The 20,884-nt window shown below is 33.5% G+C and overlaps 1 protein-coding gene across 3 annotated transcripts; it reads right to left on the bottom strand.

The window, feature by feature from the left end:
- Positions 1-3,081: 3,081 nt before the first annotated feature.
- Positions 3,082-20,328, bottom strand: LOC134856814 (carbohydrate sulfotransferase 1-like). Of its 3 annotated transcripts, none has more exons than XM_063873094.1 (4): positions 19,437-20,328; positions 8,846-9,100; positions 5,897-6,112; positions 3,082-3,373 (listed from the first exon to the last, which is right to left on the bottom strand). In XM_063873094.1, exons 1-4 carry the CDS (start codon positions 19,918-19,920, stop codon positions 3,174-3,176), a joined length of 1,155 nt encoding a protein of 384 aa, XP_063729164.1. In that variant the 5' UTR covers positions 19,921-20,328; the 3' UTR covers positions 3,082-3,173. The 3 variants fall into 3 exon arrangements, with proteins under 3 accessions (XP_063729164.1, XP_063729165.1, XP_063729166.1); XM_063873095.1 differs by having other exon boundaries at positions 8,846-9,024; positions 19,544-20,328; XM_063873096.1 differs by lacking the exon at positions 19,437-20,328 and adding an exon at positions 11,628-11,705.
- Between the last annotated feature and the right edge of the window lie 556 nt (positions 20,329-20,884).

The following is a 20,884-nucleotide window of genomic DNA, read 5'->3' as shown; positions in this document are numbered from 1 at the left end:
TGGTCTAATGAAGAGCGAGCGAAAAATCTATTAATATCGATTGATTTTCTAAAACGTTCTTTACAATGATGGATAGCGTCAATTGTTGAATATAATTTTGGGAATCCAAAATTTGTGCGTGTAAGAGACTGGTATTAGATATAGAGTAAGTTATTCGAATAAATAAAAATTGCTCAGATACATTGGGCAGTCAACCAATTTTTTAAAAGTGTCTGCGTTTTTCTAAACATTCAGGGGCCAACTTTTGTATTAACTAGTTTTAGTTTTGCTACGGGTCTGTGTTTTTCTAAATATTCAGGGGCCAACTTTTGTATTCACTAGTATTAGTTTTGCTACGGGTCTGTGTTTTTCTAAATATTCAGGGGCCAACTTTTGTATTAACTAGTTTTAGTTTTGCTACGGGTCTGTGTTTTTCTAAATATTCAGGGGCCAACTTTTGTATTCACTAGTATTAGTTTTGCTACGGGTCTGTGTTTTTCTAAATATTCAGGGGCCAACTTTTGTATTAACTAGTATTAGTTTTGTTACGGGTCTGTGTTTTTTATTTTCAGGGGCCAACTTTGAGTCGCTCTGGATTAACATTTGAACTTAGTTTTTTTCCAGAAAAAGTTTTTAAATTGCATCCTTTTTCAGAGTAAAGTCACGATTTCAAACTGAGTTGGCTTTTTTTGCAGTGCAACTAAACAGATTGTTTGTTTTGAATGGTGAAAAAACCAAGAGATTTGAGTGTTCTACTGATTTTCCATTAGCAGCGAATTTCCTCAGAACAGTTTTTAATTTTAAACCTCGCTAATACCAGTATACGTTAGATCTATTGAGACTAGGAGATATAAGAGTAAGATTAGGATTGGTATTAGACTAAGAAGTTGCATGAATCTATCCGACCGAAAATAAGGTAGCCTGTTGAAGAAATTACTCTATGAAAAAGCTACCCCGGGTTTATACTCATCTGCTGCAACCAAAAGAGTCTCAAACAGACCTCAACTAATTTAGATATAAAATTTAGTGTAAAAAATCAAATCAAAATCGCTACACTAAATGATAAACCGAATTGAAAATTTCATTAGCTTATTTCCACGTCCCAAGAAGTCTAATCGGACCAAACGAGTAATTAGGCTGACATCAGGTCACATCCTGAACGACAACTCGAGCCTCTACATCGTGAAACGAAAAAACTGCAACGATTATTTCTCTACAAAATTATTAATGCAGTACATTTTCATTCACTAAAATGAATTACACTACACAGAGCATCAAGATTCAATCCAAAGCCATATATTATTCTATGATGTATAAAAAATAAATATATCCATACTCAATCGACTAGGATTAGTCAAATACCTTGAAATCTTGTCTACCTTAAAAACTCTACTACAAATCTGCAGCAACTTTAAGCTTTTCAATATTTTCATTGTAAATTTATTCATTAAAAAAATTAAAAAATTATTTAGCAGTTTTATTTTAATTAGTTTCATACAAAAACGAGAAGAGCCTTGCTTCTCGAGGTTTTTCATCTTCTGTTATTGTTCTGTGTCATCTAAAACATAGAACATAACTCATTAAGAAAGTAACCTCATTTAAATCGAAAATCTAACTTTTTCTTCAATTATCAACTTTTCAATTAAAAACCTTAAAGGCCCTTACCTGTTTAATTTAAACTTAAACAATTCTTTCAATCAGATCATCAAGGTTTTCGTTGAATCAATTAAAAAATTTTATTTTTCGACTTTTTAGAAAGTGTCTAACGACCTCAAACGTCGATTCAATTTCCAACCCTGACCTACGACCCAGGACTAATTGAAATTTTTCAACAGAATTAAGCATTTCAATTAGATTTCGTCCTTCACTTGAGCACCTCCTCTTAATTGGTCCAGGTTTAGACACATATTAAATAGTAGGAACAAAAATAGTATCTAACGATCTACTTATTTCTAATTATTCCTGATCCTTGTGGATTGGTTTACTATTCTCCGACCCTTGATCACAAACCAAAACCCCAACTAAATAATACTAAGTTTTTTTTTAATGAAACTTAGCCACTCGAGAAAGTATAAAATCATTCTAACGAATCGATATACTCCCTCTCCGACATGTCTTTATTCACGACAATCTATCCCCAAGGAGTAAGATAACCTCACGAAAATCGTAAGGACTAACAGTTGAGGAATTAGAAACCTTACACATGGATTGTGCATTTGTTACCCTAACACTTATGTCAAGAGACGATTTAGGAAACAAACAAAAAAAAATACTCCATAATGTCTAAGCAAAGAAGAAAGATACGATCTTGTAATTACACCGCACAACCAAAAAACAGGATACATTAGATCAGAAAAGCAACCGAAAAAGATGACAGTCACCATCGGGACCATCTATTTGATCGAGTTTATAAATCGTAAGCTGGTCAAGTTATAGATTTTTCTGTCTTTGACGATTTTTCAGTGACCATCGAAGTTGTTGCGACCTTCTGTGCGACAACGCACAGTCGACCGAGCACAAAATGGGAAAATAAAAGAAATCAATATAAAGTAACACATGGTCAAACTCATCGAGACTTGAACGACCCGCGGAACAGAGAAATATCTGTGACTATTATGTACCGCGTAGTAAAACAAGATAGAGAGAGAGAGAGAGAAGAGAAAATTTGGAGAAGAAATACACGAGAAGCTAACACGACTAAGTTGAACTATTTTGCGATATCGTGTGCTAAAAAACTGCAATCAATTAGTTTTTTTTTTCGCTCGGTTAAATTAGTAGGATCGCATAATTTTGATCCTGTGCAGTGGTTTTGATTGAGCTCGGTTTATGTTTGAGCTGTCTAGGTTCTGCTAGGTCGCAAGCGTCCAGACTTTTCACGGCCGTCACCACGACTTAGGTGGCGACTTTGGGCGACGCTGAAAACCTCGGTAGGCGGCATAATTTAGCATCGTGCTCATTGTGCGACTGTGTTTGGTCGCGACATGACTCGACTCGCGCATCTCGGCCCATGTAACACTTCGTTATACTTATTGTTTGGGCTATTTTCAACCGCGGCCGGGGCTCAAAGCATAAATTTAAATTGGACAAACAATTGTACACTTATTAATCTGTACAACAATAGTAAGGGACACTTTGTAAATGATTTGATATCCTGTTTTGCAATTATCTACAGTAAAATGCTGTGTGTGATATGTTTACGTTCCCGTATTTTTGTTCGGCTGGTGCAGTTTGACAGTGTCTGAGTAGTTTTTGTATCCTAGAGAATGATATATGAATTGGCACTCTTTGTCTTTGTCGTATTGTCTGGCGAGGTGCAAGGGGATGTCGGAGATCCAGTGCTCGGCTGCTGCAACCGAGTCACGGGAAGTAGACAGACTCAGCCCATGATGTGAAACTGAAACAGCAATTAGGCGTTTCGCTCTTTTCCACTCCACTCCCCCCCCCCCCGCTCAATCCTACATTGCAAATTTTTCATTTCCATAATACTCATGTTTAATAGATATTAGAAAGGTCAAATTTTTCATAGTTGCAAATTTTTCATTTCCATGAAACTTATGCATGGGATTAATCCTAAATGCGTGATTTTCGTTTAAGTTATAAAGTGCAAATGTGTTCAGAATAGTTCATCTATCACCATGCAGATTTCGATTACATTATGACAGTGTTGAAGTAAAGTTTTTAAAATTTAAGTTTAAATATGGGGGAGGGGGAGGAGTACGAGTGTAGAATTATGCCGAGTATTTTTCTCCTAGTAATCATATACTGTTTTATGCACCGGCGCATGACCCTGAAACAATTTTACCCAAGATTGAATGATCCAAAATTTAAACTTTGGGAAGCCCTTTTGCACTTCACACTTAATAACTCACAGTTGATCTTTTCCACTTCCTCACCCACCTTTCAAATTTCCAATTTTTACTGTTGTTTTACTTATAATTTTGGCTATATGCAAAAAATTAAGTTGTAAGGTAAAAAGATAAAAAGTGTTCACAATTGTTAGTTGGTTCAACATGTCAATCTTCAATGCATTATAACAATGGTTATAGTTTTTGTCGCGATTATTTTTGAAGAAAATAACGGAACGTTTGTGCTTGGGGTGCCGATTTTTCTGCAGACAGATTTCGACTTTTTAACTGGCGATTTTTGAAAATTTTTTTAAAATATCATTCGAAAGGTGTTGTTATCTTGAGCTCAAATTAAACAATATATTTCACCTGCGATAATTTTTTGTGAAGTTATGGGGGTTTAAATATTGCCAGTTTGGCCAACTTGGGACAACTAACGTGCGATAAATTTCGCGCTATTAACGCGTAAGCGGATATTTAATCGGCCTTAGATAGCATTCCAAATTTAAACAAGACTACTCGTATCAGGGCGAAGCCCTGAATGATCCGACTGCCTTTTAAGGTTTGTGGAGCAGCAGTAATAGCATAAAAAAATTAAATGAAATAAAATAAAATGAAATTTTTTTTTTCTAAAATTTGAAATTTTTTTATGAAAATCATCCCCCCACACGCCATATAAAGTACAAAATGAGAGATTTCATTCCTTTTAACAAATCAATTATGGCAAATAAGCTTCGTTCAACCAATTTGGAACGATTTATAAGACGGATTAAATCTCCGCTTACGCGTTAATAGCGCGAATTATATAGCGCGTTAATTGTCCCAAATTGGTCAAAATGGCCAAAATGGCAATCTTTAAACCCTCATAACTCTACGAAAAATGATCACAGGTGAAATTTCTTTTCAAATTTAAGCTCAGGACAACAATACCTTTTGAATGATTTAAAAAATTCCGTCAAAAATTGCTAGTTAAAAAGTCGAAATTTGTCTGAAGAAAAAAAAACCTACCCCGAGCACAAATATTCCGTTACTTTCGTATCGAAAGTCGGAACAATGAGGCGAACACTTTGATATATTTGATACTTTGCCATACGCAAAAAACAATACTTTGTACTGTGAAAAAGAGCCCCATTTTTGACCAATTTTTTTAAAATAACATTCAAAAGGTATTGTTGTCTTGAGCTTAAAACTGTAAAAATATTTCACACCTGTGATCATTTTTCGTGAAGTAACGTGTGTTTAAAGATTGCCATTTTGACAAATTTGGGACAATTAACGCGCGAATTGTTTCGCGCTACTAACGCGTAAGAGCAGATTTAATCCGTCTGGGAAATTGTTCCAAATTCGTTAAAAAAAAGTTATTTTTCATAATTAATTATTTACTAGCAGCGAAATCTATTGCATCGTACTTTATATGGCATATGGTGGGGCGGGAATTTTCACAACATATCTTAAATTTTGATTTTTTTTTTCATTTTATTTTATTACATATAATTTTTTGTATGTTATAATTGCTCCATATACCTTAAAAAGCAGTCAGAACTTTCAAGTCTTTGCCCTAATTTCCCCCTAATGAAATTCAAATGTTGGGGAAAATTGTACGCCTCCCAAAAATGCATTTTCAGTAGTTTATTGTTCCGACTTTCGAAAAAAATGAAATATTTATGTTTGGGCTGGTTTTTTATTCACTCAATTTTTGGCAATAGAAATAATAGTTTTCAACAAAACATTTTCATACCCCATTGAAGATATCGATTGACTGAAGTCAATTGTAAAAAAAAATTACCACCGATGTTTTTTTGAAGTTCTGGTAGTTTGAAAATTGCCAATTTGGCCATTCTCTGGACAAATTTCTGCGATAAACGGTCTTAAAAATTGATCGTATTATTCTTGTACGACTCAAATTTTCCCATTTAATCATTGATATTTTCCAAAATCTATAGTTTTTCGATATTTTTTCCCATAAATTATTCGATATGAAGTAAGGTGTAGAGAGAACTTTCAGGGCTGTACCCTGATTTGGGATCAGTCTTGTTTCAAAATACTAAAATAGTTTAATATCAAATACTTACAATTGAAGTTGTGCTGAGCCTGCGTGTTTTTCACAATCCAGTCCGTAACATTCATTGGCAGCTTTAAGCCCAGTTTCTGGTATAAAATCTGGCTGTTCTCTAAGGGCCGGTAGGCAAAGTCTTCATATCGAATCGTCATCCACTTATATCCATTGACCTCCATCTCAAAAGATATTCTTAGATTGTCAGCAACTTCTCGACATAGTGACGCGGAATCTAAACAATGTTTTTACAGAATTTCGGGATTTTTTGATATAGTTGGGAATAAAAATTGTCGTTTGCGATTAGCTGTTGCCTCGCCAAAAAGATTAGGCGGGTATTTTTTTAACGCGGGGTCACAACTCATTAAAAGAGAAAAGTCGTATAACTTCAAATAGTGTCAAAGTCTTCTCAAAGCACTTTCAGAAGCCAATGTCGAAGGCAAGTTATCAACTGTATTGAAAAATGAAACTCAGACCGGAAAAATCAGACCGGTTACATCTCGCAGATTTGGTAAAGAAAAATGAAGACAGAAACACAAATCAATTGGTGCTTTTGGTACTTTTTACCAAAACACGAATCAGTATCAATCAATTGACAGAACTTTGGAGGATTCCAAAAACTTTTTCACCAATAAATTTTTCTTAGTAAGCTATTTACTACATAATTAAGTAATTGGTGCCACGTGCAGTTTAACTTGACTGCTTATAAAAATAGTCATAAAATGTTTTATTAACCATGATAAAAAAGCCTCCAAGTTTATGACTGCCTTTTAGAAAAAAATCTGTTTTTGAAAAAATTTTGTTCTGCATTCCGCAATTTTTGCTTCTTGAGCAGGTCTTTTGAGCGCTACAGAGTGTTAGACATTTGCATTTAGATTCCACTACAATAAAAGTATGAAAGAAATTAGCGTTGTTGCAGATTCCATGGCAGAGTCATGTCAACCCGCTGCCCAATCCGCTTACAGTCTCAAAATACAACAGATTATGGCTTCGTATTGAAATCTTTCTGACCCAACTTGAAGTAGAAGTTGATAGGTTTTATCGCCCATGATACCGCTATTCGCAATTTTAAAACCTGATAACAAATTGGCATTTTTAAAGCCCCAAACAACTTACGAAAATTATCTAAGGTGAAAGACCTTCTTAATTTTGGCATCTTTTCCAGTTTGTTAGTAAAACGAAGCCTTCTCATTAAATAAAGTTGTTCAGAAATTCTTCAAGGGAATATGTATTTGAGAAATGCAGTTTATTCATTTGTTCATGTCCAAAAAAAACCAGACCGCTCGTATCAAGGCGAAGCCAATGTTCCGACTTTCTTTTAAGTTCTATGGAGCAGTAATAACATGAAAAATTCAAACGTAAAAAAAATAAAACTAAATTTTTAAAGCACGCCATATTAACTACAAAGTGATAAATTTCGCTCCTATTAATAAATCAATTATGGCATATAAGCTTCCTTGAACCAATTTGGAACGATTTCTAAACAGGATTAAATCTCGGCTTACGCGTTAATAGCGCGAAATATATCGCGCGTTAATTGTCCCAAATCGGCCAAAATGGCAACCTTTAAACCCCCATAACTTTACGAAAAATGATCACAGGTGAAATATCTGTTCAAATTTAAGCTCAAGACAACAATAGGTTTCGAATGATATTTAAAAATTTCCGTCAAAATGGCTAATTAATAAGTCGAAATTTGTCTGAAGAAAAAAACACCCCAAGGACAAATATTCCGTTACTTTGGTTACGAAAGTCGGAACAACAAGACTGCTCGTATCAGGGCGAAGCATTGATTGTTCCGACTGCCTTTTAAGGTCTATGGAGCAGTGATATCTTGAGAAATCGTGTAAGAAAACAAGACTGCTCGTATCAGGACAAAAAATTCTGAGTGTTCCGACCGTCTCTTAAGGTCTATAGAGTAGTGTTCGCTTTTAAGAAAATGATGTATTTTTCGAAGAAACTGAAAAAAAACATCAAAATTTTGAGTTTTTGAAAACTTCTCCCCACACGCCATATAAAATACAAAGTGGTAGATTTTGCTCCTAGTAACGTGAAAATTATCACAAGTAGCCCCTTTCAACCTAATTGGAACGATTTCTAAGACGGATTCAATCACCGCTTTCAAGTTAATGCGCGAAATATATCGAGCGTTAATTGTCCCACATTGGCCAAAATGGCAATCTTAAAACCCCCGTTACTCTACGAAAAATGATCACAGGTGAACAATTTTTTCAAATTTAAGCTCAGGACAACAATACCTTTCGAATGATATAAAAAAATTCCGTCAAAAATGGCTAGTTAAGAAGTCGAAATTTGTCTGAAGAAAACAAAACCCACCCCGAGCACAAATTTTCCGTTACTTTCGTTACACAAGTCGGAACAACAAATAGCTGGTCTGGAGAAGAGCCGTTTGATCACAGGCAGTAAAACTTTTCAGTCGGCTAAAATGCATCCTTGAGGCGGCCATGTTTCACGAATGGTGGTAAATTCGCCGTGGAATTTTTCACAGAACTATTTGAACCATCGAGTCGAAATTAGTTTGTTCGCGACAATAATTACGCATTTTGCAGACTATTTTACTAATTTTTGAGCTGATACCAAATAAGCTCATCTGACAAGGCGCATAAACTCAATTTTTTAGAAAAAAATGTGGGGTTAATAAATTCAAATTGATACAAGAAGTCAGAACAATATTTTACATTGCGTGGAAGTTCATCTAATTTTTCCAAACAAAAACTTCAGCATCATCTTATAAGGCAGCCGCACGTGTATAATCACTGCTTCAGGTGTATCGTGAAGAAACATAAAAATGCCTGCATAAACACGTAAAAATATATACTTGAGCTTCCAAACCACTTTCAAAACCAAGAACAGCGGCAGTTTATTATTAAAGACAACCCTGAATTTTATAAATAATCATTTGCGTGCACTACTAATCGTGAAAAATGAACCAAATTGTTTTGCTTACAGTAATGCAGCTTTCTCGACAATGCAATGGCTCTAGGGTCCCTCACTAAATGCAGCACCCAAACTTCTTCAGACAAGTATCTCTTCAGTGCATTGGCGTGAATCATCCGAATAGTTTTGGCCACTGTAATTTTCTTTTCCAAGCATCGTTCGCGAAGTTGCGATGACGTAACTGCACCACTTAATAAAGAAATTTTGAGGGCATTGCTTTTGGACACAAATAGCTTTGGATTGAAATGTTCAGGATTTTTTGATTCTAAAACAGACCAGGTGTCCTTAAACAATTGTTCTTAATGTCAAAAAGACTTCTTCTCAGTTTTTTTACACAGCATATAGGAGAGTAGTCCAAAGTGCTAAATTTCAAAAAAAATAGAGGATTTGAATTTTTGCAAGTAGGGTAGGATTTTAAAAACATGTTCAGAAGTTGGTCAATTTTGTAGATCCACCAAATTTATATCCACAAAAAGCGTCTATATTATTCCACAAAAAGCGTCTATCCACAAAAAGCGTCTATACTATTATTCGTAGTTAAACAACATGCCAATGTGAGTAATTGGTTGGTTTGCTTGTTAGAAATCCATCTAGTTAACAACAGCAGCGGATTTAGGGAAGGGGGTGGGGGTGGGGGAGGGCGGACGCTTTCTCATCCTCAGGGATTCGACCCCCTGCCGACCCAAAGGGTCCCCCATGTACTATTTTGAGATATTCAATTTTCGCTGACTGACCCTAAAATTTTCCTAAAGGCATTTTTGGCGCCAAGAAATGCCTTTAGGGTGGGCGCGCCAAAAAAACGCGATTTTTTTTTTTGGTCAAAATTTTCCAAAAAGTGCCTAAAAACGTTTTTTTTGGCCTGTTTTTTCAAAATTTCGGCTTCGGCGCAAAAACGTTGGTCAAAATGTGGTCTTTATAGTGATTTGGGAGAGTTCAGAAAATCAATTTGGTCGACTTAAAAAAAAGGTCGTTAAAGTTTTGGATTTTTTGTTGAAACTCCTCCCACTCGAGAAAATTCTAGATCCGACCCTAGTTAACAAAGTGGTTGCTTTCAAACTGTCTGCAAATAGACTTTCAGCGCCGTCGGCGACATTTTTACATGAATTTTGTTAAAAGTTTTGTTTTTGGAGAGTTTCGACTAAAAAATTCCGTTTTTTGGCGCGCACTTTTTTGAAAAAATATGATATGAAGCTGCTTAAGGACCCCATAAAAAATATAGGACTCGAAAATTTTGTATTCTTTTAGGCCAACCAAATTGGTTTTTTGAACTTTCATAAATCACTATAAAGCCTCATTTCGACGAAATTTTCTGCGCCGCAGGTAAATTTTTGAAAAACAGGCCAAAAACGTATCCACTTTAACATAATTTGCTTAAAATAAAATTGAAGGTACAACGAATAAAAACAAAATTTTTCGACAATTGATAGCAAGTATTTCTCGACAAAATGTCACGGAATCAAAACTGAGACGAAGTGAGAGGCGAAAAAATAAGAGGCGGGTTATTTTCAATTAAAGCGCGAGTCGCCACAGGCGACAAGTTGTAAAACTTCAAGCAGTGAGAGGGTCTTAGAAAGTCTAGAAACTGAATTGGTACGATGATCATGAATCTGAAAGTTACCGTTTTTTTATGTTTGTCAGAAGATTTAATTTCTACATTGATAGAACATTATCCTTGCTATTTTTCAAAAGTCTAAAACTGATACTTTCACGATATTTGAATGTGTTTGATGACCAAATCCATCATTTACCTTTTTGGTTGCAACTTTCGAAAGTACAAGCGGAAAAATTATGCTCGGGGTATTTTATAATCAGACGAGTTTCGATGATCGGAAGAATTGTTTTCAACGGAAAGTGTTAAATTTTGTTTAAAATTATTTTTCTGATCATCAACCCGAAGTTTAATAATAGAAAAATGATTTACTTGTGATCATGGTTTAATGATTCGCTTGTGATCATATTTGGTAACGTTCTGGGTGAATAAAAGCCAATTTTGAAAATTTGAACTAATTTATCCGCGTTTCTAAGAGCTCATCTATGATGTAACTATGAAACTGTCATTGTGAAATATTAGGTATGTCAATGCAGTCGGTTGAAACGTCGTCATTTGGCATTTGGTTTTTTTTTCAATTTTAGTTACGAACATTTTTACTGTGATAGGTTGGAAAGTGAAGTATTAGTTATTTAAATAAAAAATAATGTTTCGAAAACTTTGTTCTCGGTTCAAAAAATGAAAATCCAATTCCTTGCTCAAAACAATCCGGGCAAAAATGGCAAAGACACTGCGCTATTATACTTACCCCTGCTTCAGAAAATTATCAAACCAAAATTCAAACTATTAAGCCATCTTTCAGTTTTTTTTAAATCGATAAAACTGTTTGTTGTAGGTTTAGCAATTTTAAAAGCAGACATTCAAAAATAGCTCTGTCCATTCTTAGAAAACATACAACAGTATACAATTGAAAAAGATGCCTATGATTGGCTTTTTTGGAGTAAATTTAACTTTGAAGCAACTCCAACATTTGCTATGTATTGTTTAGGATGTTATGTCAGAAAAATTAGACAACTCTTGTACAGTTTGTCGTTGACGCATCATTCAGTTTTTTTGAATGAAACGGTGACGTAAAACATTAAAAACTCTCAAATTTCTTTTCAAATCATCTATTGAAAATTGAAAAATGAAACCAAATTTTTGCAACAGAGGATACCTAGTGAAACTTTTGCACACAGAGGCGAAACAGCTCTATAAAGTGCAATAAAGTGCTATAAACGTCGAATGTATAAAACTCACTTACGTCTTGGATTCTATCTGCGACTTTGAGATTGAGAAACTCACACACTAACCACTTAACAACGGACGCTTAATAAATCACAAACAATAGATACATTTAAAGCGAAGAACAGATGCTATGAAATTTACAAAGCTACAAAATTTGATTACAGCAAAAGTGCCACCAAATAAATGAACATTTTTAATGAACACTTTTATTCGCGAGTTAGATTTTAAAAAAAGTACATGCTAATACACTAACGTTTGCAAGCTGGCTAGTGCAAAAAGTAGAAAAATCTTTCTATGAACCAGTTTATCTTTTAGCAAAGCACAACTTTCAGCCATTTACCTTGCTTACCCTTAATTCTTGTTCGCATTGTACACTAACTCCAAGAGCAAATACCCATTGGAGATTACGGATTGTAACAATCTTAAAAATTCTATGTGGTACATTTCTTTAAGAAACGCAAAATTATTTTTGCTAGAGATGTTATTCAGTACTTTTCAACATGAAATGATTTTACAATGATAGAAAAAACAGAGCTATTACAACATTGGGTTTTCCAAAACTATTTTTTCGGTATGATCATTGGACTGGCTAAATTCTTTCACCTGGAATATATAAAACCAGCTTCTTCTTAAGTGTTTTTCTATTAACAAAAAATTTCTGGTGGTTCCACAAATCATTTCCTTCGGAAAATTGTTTTTCTTTTCCATGAAAACTGACAAACAAGTTCAACAAATCTGGAATAGTGCTAACATCTACTACTTTTTTACCCAACAGCCCTTATTCGATGTTAAGCTGAGTGTGAGTGTATTCATGGAGTGATTATGATTTTTCCTCGTCTGTTCCCTTACAACATCTTGTTGAATAGATTCATCCTTAGTGAACTTTCTAACTAAAAAAAATGATATGACAGTACAGTGTTTCTCTCTTTATTGGAGGCGGTCAACGAAGGTTCTTAATCCAATCCATAAATTTCTCTGATATTTTTTGAATACTTTTTTTTCGTGAATACGATGTTGCCAATTCTTTATTTTGTTCATCGGTGAAATTATCACGCGTCAAAGTACATAGAATTTTTTGTCATTTTGTCTTCTGCCAATTTGAATTAGTTGATTTTTAAAATTTAAAATATATAAAACGTTTTGTTATTGAAAAGCTTGTTAACATCAGTTCTTGGCACCGTTGTATCATTTCGGTACTGTTATTTTGTCTCAAACCGCTATTGAATAAGAGTTACTTTGAGTTGCCTAATTTCTCCTGACAAAAAAGGTTTGTCAGTGCCTCGACAAAACAATAGTTTTTAGATGATTGTCTTCAAAATGCGTCGACGAATCTTTTTTCTAAAATTAGGAAATTAAAAGACTTACAATCTTCGTTGAATTTTTTTTGCAAAACATTTGTATTGTAAAAAAAACTCCCTAGAAAGTAGCAGTCAAGCCAGTTTTTTTAATTCTCAATGACATTAAGAAGGTTGTTCTTTCATTACGAGGCTAAACTGTTCACTGGATAGGCACACAATTTTGTGTCTGTATGTTTTTGGATTCCAGAGGCAAGTCTTTAAACATGTTAAAGTTTTGTCTAAACGATCAAAGGAAATGAAAAAACAGAAGAAGAACAAAAGGAGCGTCCTTGTCGCGGAATCTATTTACAATTCACAAAACGCACAGTTTGGCCTGTAATGTGCAGTGCATTATCTGGAACAGTCGGATATTATATACCGCTCATTTGTTGCTTTTTGTAAATTTAATTCAATCAGAAACCAGAAAAGTAAAGAAACAAACAATTTTTCACAGCTGTTAGTATTTTACTTGCTTTGATAGCCATTTAGGCGAACAATAAAGTAACCAACATAAACAAAAAATACGACACAAGTATGGGTGTTATCATTGATATCAAATTAGGTGTTCCTCAGCATAAATTAAAATTAAAATTTGCTTACGACTAAAGTTGGTTGGAGTGATCCAACCAAGCTTTTTGACCCTCTTTGACCTCCATACCAAACTAGTAGCCTATTGAAAGAAAATTTTTGCATACAGTTTTTGTATATTTTCTTAAATTCGTTATAATAAACACTTTTTGTGATGTTCTGAATGCCTTTTGAACTTTCCGGTAAATAAATGAGTTTATCAATCAAATGAAAAATGCTTGACAATCAATTTTCCGATATTTTTTGGAGATTCATTCCAATACAATTTCAATAAAAATTGTATCACACGCTTTTTTCCATATGAAACCAATGCTCAAGCCAACCATACCTTTACTATTTCTGAAAATGTCATTATAAACCTTTCATTTCTTGCAACAAAAAACTTTCCAATCAGAAACTCCTAATTTGAGAAAAAATATTTTAAGCTTTCTGTTATTCGGTGAATCAGATTTGTGCTCATAGATACAATTTTCGAGAAGAAAAAATGTTGTGTGCAAGTTGGATTTTTTCTATAACGCTATCAGTTAACACAAAAAAAGGAAATTAGTCGAATTGAAGGTTTTGTGTCTTCTTATATAGTGGGATAATTTTGAATCTGTCAAGTAAAAATAGACCACAGATTTAAACTTTAAAGCAGAGACTTTCTAGCCAAGTACAAAAATCAGGTTTTTTCATAACATAGTTTATTTAATCTGTAAATCTGTGTTAATTTTTCTGGCGAGCAATTATTTGCCTCACAAATTTTTTTTTTTTTTGAGGAACAAGAGCTCGTTTGCCTTAAATATATGAAATTATTTGGCAATTTTCCTCTACGCAATTTATGAATGAGATAAATGCTATTTAATTGCGGATTTTAAACAAAAAAATTAGTTTTTATGCCATTTTCATTAACATTTTTTGTTAATGGGTTTGTACGGATCTCTTACAAGTTTTTTATTTAAATCGTTGAAAGCAACTCAACCATATTTTTGGGATGAGAATTATTATTTGGTACGACTCTCGAAAAAGAGAGTCGTACCAAATTCTCGAGAAAGTGGTAATCAAGCCAGTTTTTTTAAAATCTTCATGACAATAAGAAGGTTGTTCTATTAGCTAATTATGAGGAACAGTGAAACATTATATATTGCCTACTTTTCGCTGCTTCCGAATTCTATTTAATCAGAATCCAGACAAATTATGAAACATAAACACCTTTTCACAGTATTTAGTACTTTAGATGCTTTGATAGCCAATTAAGCTAGTAACAAACTGGCTATTATAAAAAACTTATTTCATCCACAAACGAAAACAGCTCGAAAAACAACACAAGTAAGGGTGTTATGACTAATATCTATTTTCTCAGTATACAGCAAGATTTAGTTTTGCTTAAGATAAAATTTTGCCAGAGCAATCCAACCAAGTTTTTCGACCCGCTTTAACTCCATTCCATACATGTAGCTTATGGAAACAATTTTAAGAATGCAATTTTTGTACATTTTCCTAATTCGTTATAAAAAAATTATTATAACGAATTAGGAAAAATATTTTTTTAAAGTTTTTTTTGTGTCTTTTGAACGCCTTAAGAATCTTCAGGTAAAACTTGATGTTTTCAATTGAATGAAAAATATTTTCAAACAATTTTTTTCTACATTTTGTATCAGACTCATTCAAATTTCATACAATTTTTATGAAGTTTGTATGCCTTTCATTTTTCTTTTTGAAAACATTGTTTGAAAAATCCATTACAAAGAGTTTAAAACAAAACAACTGTAGCTTAAAACGGTTTATATCAATTTATTTTTTTTTTAATGTGAGCACTCTTCTAACAAAAACGATTTTTTTGTTTGAGCGAAAAATGAGTTAGTTTGAGCCAACCATACCTCTCCTCTTTTTTATGAAAATTGTATAATATGCTTTTGTTTCCTTACAACAAAAAACTTTCCAATCAGAAACTCCGAAACTCAAAGAAAACATTTTAGCTTTCTGTTAGTCTCAAAATCAGTTTTGTGCTCATACATACAATTTTTGAGAAAAAAAAACTTTTTGTGAGCAAGTTGGAAGTTTTTTCTATAATGCGATTCTTTTACACGAAAAAAAAATCAATCTAATTGAAGGTTTGGTGTCTTTATAAATGGTGAGATAACTTTGAATCTGTCATATAAAACAGGCGCAATTTTCATTTTTAAAGCAGAGACTTTCTAGCCATGTACAAAAATTTGATAACAGTATTTATCTGATTCTGTGTATCTTTTTTTAGTTTATCCGGCGAGCAATTATTTGCCTCAGAAAATTCATATTTTTGAAGAACAAGAGGTCGTATTTGCCTTAAATACAAATATTTAATTGGCAACTTTCCAGTGCAATTTTTAAAGGAGATTATTGCTACTTAAGTTATGGTTTATAAACAAAAAAAAATTAACAGCATGGAAAAAAGTCTCATCGGACTTTTCTATTGTATAAAAAAAATTTCAAACCTTTTTTGTTAATGGAATTGTACCGAAAGCTCTTTTTTTCACGTATGGAATTGTGTGATAACATTTGTTAACCCGGCTCAGGGATTCGACTCTTTCACAACCAAAGAGTCCCCATTCGTATTATTTTATGGCATCAATTTTCGACTAATTACCCCAAAAAAAATAATTCTAAAGGTGCCTTTGGCACCAATTTATTCTAATTTTGAAGGGGAGCGCGCGCCAAAAAAAACCGCAATGTTTTTTGTCTAGATTTTTCAAAAAAGGCCCAAAATCGTCATTTTTACTTGTTTCTTCAGCAACTTACCTGCGGTGCAAAAACATGCCAAAGCAAGGTTTTTTTTAGTGTCCTGGAAGCGCTCGGAAAATCAATTCCATCGATTTAAAAAAAAAGATCGACCAATTCTTTTTTAAATACACCCCCCTCCTCAAGAAAATTCTAGATCCGCCCCTGAGTAGTTATACACTGCGGAAAAACATTAAAAATTTTCTCTGATATGCGAAACACGACTGAAATGCTTTTAATTTGGTATTCAAATTGAACTTCTACAATTTGTGAACCATTGGCTGGAAAAAATACAATCTACGTCAAAGTTCTCAGCCATTCTTTCGAGAAGGGCCAAATCAATAACGATTCTACTCGTACAACCGGCGAAGCCATAAATCTTCCGACTGACATTAACATTTATGCAGTAAAAATTTGCTCGAAATTAGTTCAAAATTTTCAAAGCCGCAGAAAAACTTGAATGTTTTTTGGATTTCCCCTCATCATTCCTCCTACAACCTGTAATAACTTCAAGAAGCCTGATTAAATCGCTGCTAACGCGTTAGGAGAACAAAACATATCATGCCTTAAATAATTCATATTTAAATATTGGTAATTTTATAAAACTATAACAGTTATGGGCTTTGGCACCTCGAAAAATTATTGAAACATCCTTGAGGAAGACATCCTCAACAGTTGATAATTATTTTGTAGCCTCTAGCCTCTTAAACTGCTCCTGCGCACACTATTGATAGAAAACAATACGAAGACTTGTTTTTAAAAGACTCGATTTGCTCGTATTTCGAATTTGGCCAAAAATTTTGCAGTGAAATGAAAAAAAAATCATTACAATTTAATCTTGCTGACAATCAGCGCTATAAATGTGAAAAAAAGTATCGGTAACTAGTCATCGCAAAAAACTCAATACAAAAAATTGTATGCGGTTGTTTTTTTGTTCAAAAAATCAAGAACTAGAAGTCAATTTCAGATTGAGTCATATTTATGAAATATGTAATTTTGAAACCGGGTTGAAGTCACGTCGTTAATCATCGTTATTTCTGAAATTTTGTAAATGAGACGTTTTTAAATTGCGAATCAAATATTGATCCACAAAAATTTATTCATAAATCAATGACTTTTCAAAGTTAACTCAGTAATGGTTCCGCAAAAAGCATGGCCCTGAAGTTTTTGAAACTTCTTCTAAAGCTTTAAACAGCGTAACAGCGTAACGAGAATAAAAGTTCCAGTTTTTAAATTTTAAGAGCCATACTTTTCAAATAATTCATGAATAAAAAAACCTTGCAATATCAAACAATCTATACTAAATTATTCTTTCCTGTAGTAGAAGAGCCAAAGTTCTTTTGAAAAACCTGAATAAGTAGCACAAAAACTAGCTAAAACAATGTATCGCTTAAAGTTGATCCAAAACCTTGTTAAAAGCTGAAATTGTCTGAAGAAAAAAACCACCTTGAGCAAAAATTCCGTTACTTTCGTTACGAAAGTCGGAACAATAAATTATATGTATAGTAAAATATGCTGTCGTGTAATATGCAATTGTAAAGGAAATTCTCAAATTGTTGGTAGAATCTGCAAATTGCAAACAAAATCAGCAAGTTTTAAGCAAAATCAGCATATATTTGCAGATTCTACTAACATTTGCGGAATTTGCTTACATCTGGAATCCGGAACAATTAGCTATATTCGCTCGTTGCGGAAACCACAACAAAACTAATGTGCTTTCAAATTTTACCTTACAGGTGTTTGTGCGCGGCGGAATCCACGGAAATTTAGTAAGTGCAGTCCACTTATTTTTGATACATATTTAGAGACTTGTCTCAGTATTCCAGTCACCTACTAGCACCAAATTGTTCACCTATGCGGTGAACAATTCGGCTTCGTAATATAAGTATTTTTGTTCCGACTTTCGATACGAAAGTAACGGAATATTTGTGCTCGGGGTGGGTTTTTTTTCTTCAGACAAATTTCTCTAGCCATTTTTGACGGAATTTTTTCATATCATTCGAAGGATATTGTTGTCCTGAGCTCAAATTTGAAAAGATATTTCACCTGTGATCATTTTTTGTAAAGTTATGAGGGTTTAAAGATTGCCATTTGGGCCAATTTGGGACAATTAACGCGCGATATATTTCGCGTTATTAACGCGTAAGCGGAGAGTTAATCCGTCCTAGAAATCGTTCCAAATTGGTTCAAAGAAGCTTATTTGCCTTAATTGATTTGTTACAAGTAGTGAAATTTGTCCTTTTGTACTTTTTATGGCGTGTGGGGTGATGTTTTTACAAAAAATTTCAAATTTTAGAAAAAAAAGTTTCATTTTTTTTTATTACTTTTAATTTTTTAATGTTATTACTGCTTGATAAACCTTAATAGGCAGACGGAACATTCAGGGCTTCGCCCTGATACGAGCAGTCTTGTTTGATTTTTAAGTTTGTGTATATGTAAGATTGAACGATTATCAAAATGAAATACACTAATTGATAACTGGACCTCAGCTGCCATTTATTGTTCCGACTTTCGATACGAAAGTAACGGAAAATTTGTGCTCGGAGTGGGTTTTTTTTCTTCAGACAAAATTCGACTTTTTAACTAGCCATTTTTGACGGAATTTTTTTACATCATTCAAAAGGTATTGTTGTTTTGAGCTTAAATTTGAAAAGATATTTGACGAGTGATCATTTTTCGTAAAGTTATGAGGGTTTGAAGATTGCTATTTTGGCCATTTTGACCAATTTGGGACATTTAACGCGGGATATAATTCGCACTATTAACGCGTAAGCGGAGATTTAATCCGTCTTATAAATCGTTCCAAATTGGTTGAACGAAGCTTATTTGCCATAACTGATTTGTTTTAAGGAACGAAATCTATCTTTTTGTACTTAATATGGCGTGTGGGGTGATGATTTTCATAAAAAATTTCAAATTTAAAAAAAAAATTCATTTTGTTTTATTTCATTTAATTTTTTAATGTTATTACTGCTGCTCCATAAACCTTAAAAGTTAGTTGGAACATTCAGGGCTTCGCCCTGATACGAGTAGTCTTGTTTCTATTGAATCTCATTTTGCGCAAAAACTCCAAAATTCCTTTTTTCCATTCAAAGATGTTTATTTGACTTCTAAAAATTGTATGATTTTGTAGCAAAAAGACACTAGAGCAACGTCAACTTTACCTGCAGCGGCAAGATAGTACTTCAAAAGAGAGTCATCAAAAGAGCAATTGAGAATTTTTGTCAAGTACCGCGAGTACAATTTGAACTTGGGGTTTAAAAATCCGTACTTCATAGACTCCGTCTCTTTCCAGCTAAATCGAATATTGGCGGGTAAAATCGGCGACATATAAAATCCAAGTGGCTCAAAGAAGTACCAAGCTTCGGGGTTACGATTGAAGATTTCGCCGATAAACGAAGAACCTCCTCTTTTGTAGGCCAAAATTTGAATTTTAACTGTTGCTGATGAACCATAATGATCTTTATAAACTGGTTTATTGTCTGATTCTAATTTATTCATTTTTAATTGGGGATAAATTTCCTTTGTAGAATTCAAGAAATTAAATGGTAATTTATCAATCCATAAATTGTAAGATAAAGTTATGACCAACAAACAGATAAGCAGCAGTTTAAGTCCTCGCACAAAAAACAGTCTACGAGGAAACATGATTTTTTTGTCTTACTTCACAGCGGTTGAGACTTCTATTTCACTGAAGGTCAAAATCAAGGTTAACAGAACGAAAGAGTACAGAGAAAGTTGAAAGCGTTTCCAATTTTATCGCAAAAAGTAGAGTAACTCAAAAATATAAACATCTATCCAAAAAGTTGATTTTGGCCGCAAATTTAATTAGTGGTTTTAAATTTGACTTTAAAATGAGCTTCTACTGGAGGCTAAATTAATGCTAAACTATTCGCAAAAAATGTTTACCACTAAAAAAAACTAAACGCAAAAAATGAACCTATAGGTAAGAGGACGGGATATTAAAAGCAACATTCAACGTAACAAAGTCACACACTGCGTAGTCAACTTCCGTTTTGGTCTATAGAGAGTAAACGCACTGTGACAATACGCAACAGTTTCTATCTTTTTCATGGCTGAAAAAATAAACAATTAGCTTTTAAAAATCGAGACATGACTTCCTTCTTTGAATCTCTTTTAATGAACAATGAAACAGTCTTTGTAATTGTTGCAAAAAATGTTCAAGTTCCCCCGCGGTTTGAAAGGAGGAGGAGGCTCGATAAGCATTCTCTGTACTTTCATAAAACTATTTTTGGTACAACTTCTTAAAATGGAGAAAAACTCTGAATTTGGGAGTTTTTTAGTTTTTGTTTTCACAAAAATAAGGTACCACCGATAAAGTTCGGCCAAATAGATTTGAGCGGCGAGTCATGTTAAAGACTTTTTAGTGATTGATTTGATCAATACTTAAAAGACAAACAAGACTGCTCGTATCAGGGCGAAGCCCTGAATGTTCCGACTGCCATTTAAGGTTTATGGAGCAGTAATAACATTTAAAAAATTTTAAAAAATAACATTTTAGAAATAAAACAAAATGAAAAAAAATTCTAAAATTTGAAATTTTTTATGAAAATCATCCCCCCCCCCACACGCCATATAAAGTACAAAAGGA

This window comes from Symsagittifera roscoffensis, chromosome 1 (assembly GCF_963678635.1).
Source record: "Symsagittifera roscoffensis chromosome 1, txSymRosc1.1, whole genome shotgun sequence".
Taxonomy (NCBI): Eukaryota; Metazoa; Xenacoelomorpha; order Acoela; family Convolutidae; genus Symsagittifera; species Symsagittifera roscoffensis.
Note: the sequence above shows the minus strand (reverse complement) of the source record. Positions and strands in the feature narration are given on the sequence as shown.

Coding starts and splice junctions, on each gene's coding strand:
- LOC134856814 (XM_063873094.1), bottom strand. CDS start 19,920: ATGTTTCCTCGTAGACTGTTTTTTGTGCGAGGACTTAAACTGCTGCTT. Junction 9,101..19,436: donor GTACTATCTTGCCGCTGCAG/GTAAAGTTGACG, acceptor GGTCTGTTTTAG/AATCAAAAAATCCTGAACAT. Junction 3,374..5,896: donor GGCTCAGCACAACTTCAATT/GTAAGTATTTGA, acceptor TTGCTGTTTCAG/TTTCACATCATGGGCTGAGT.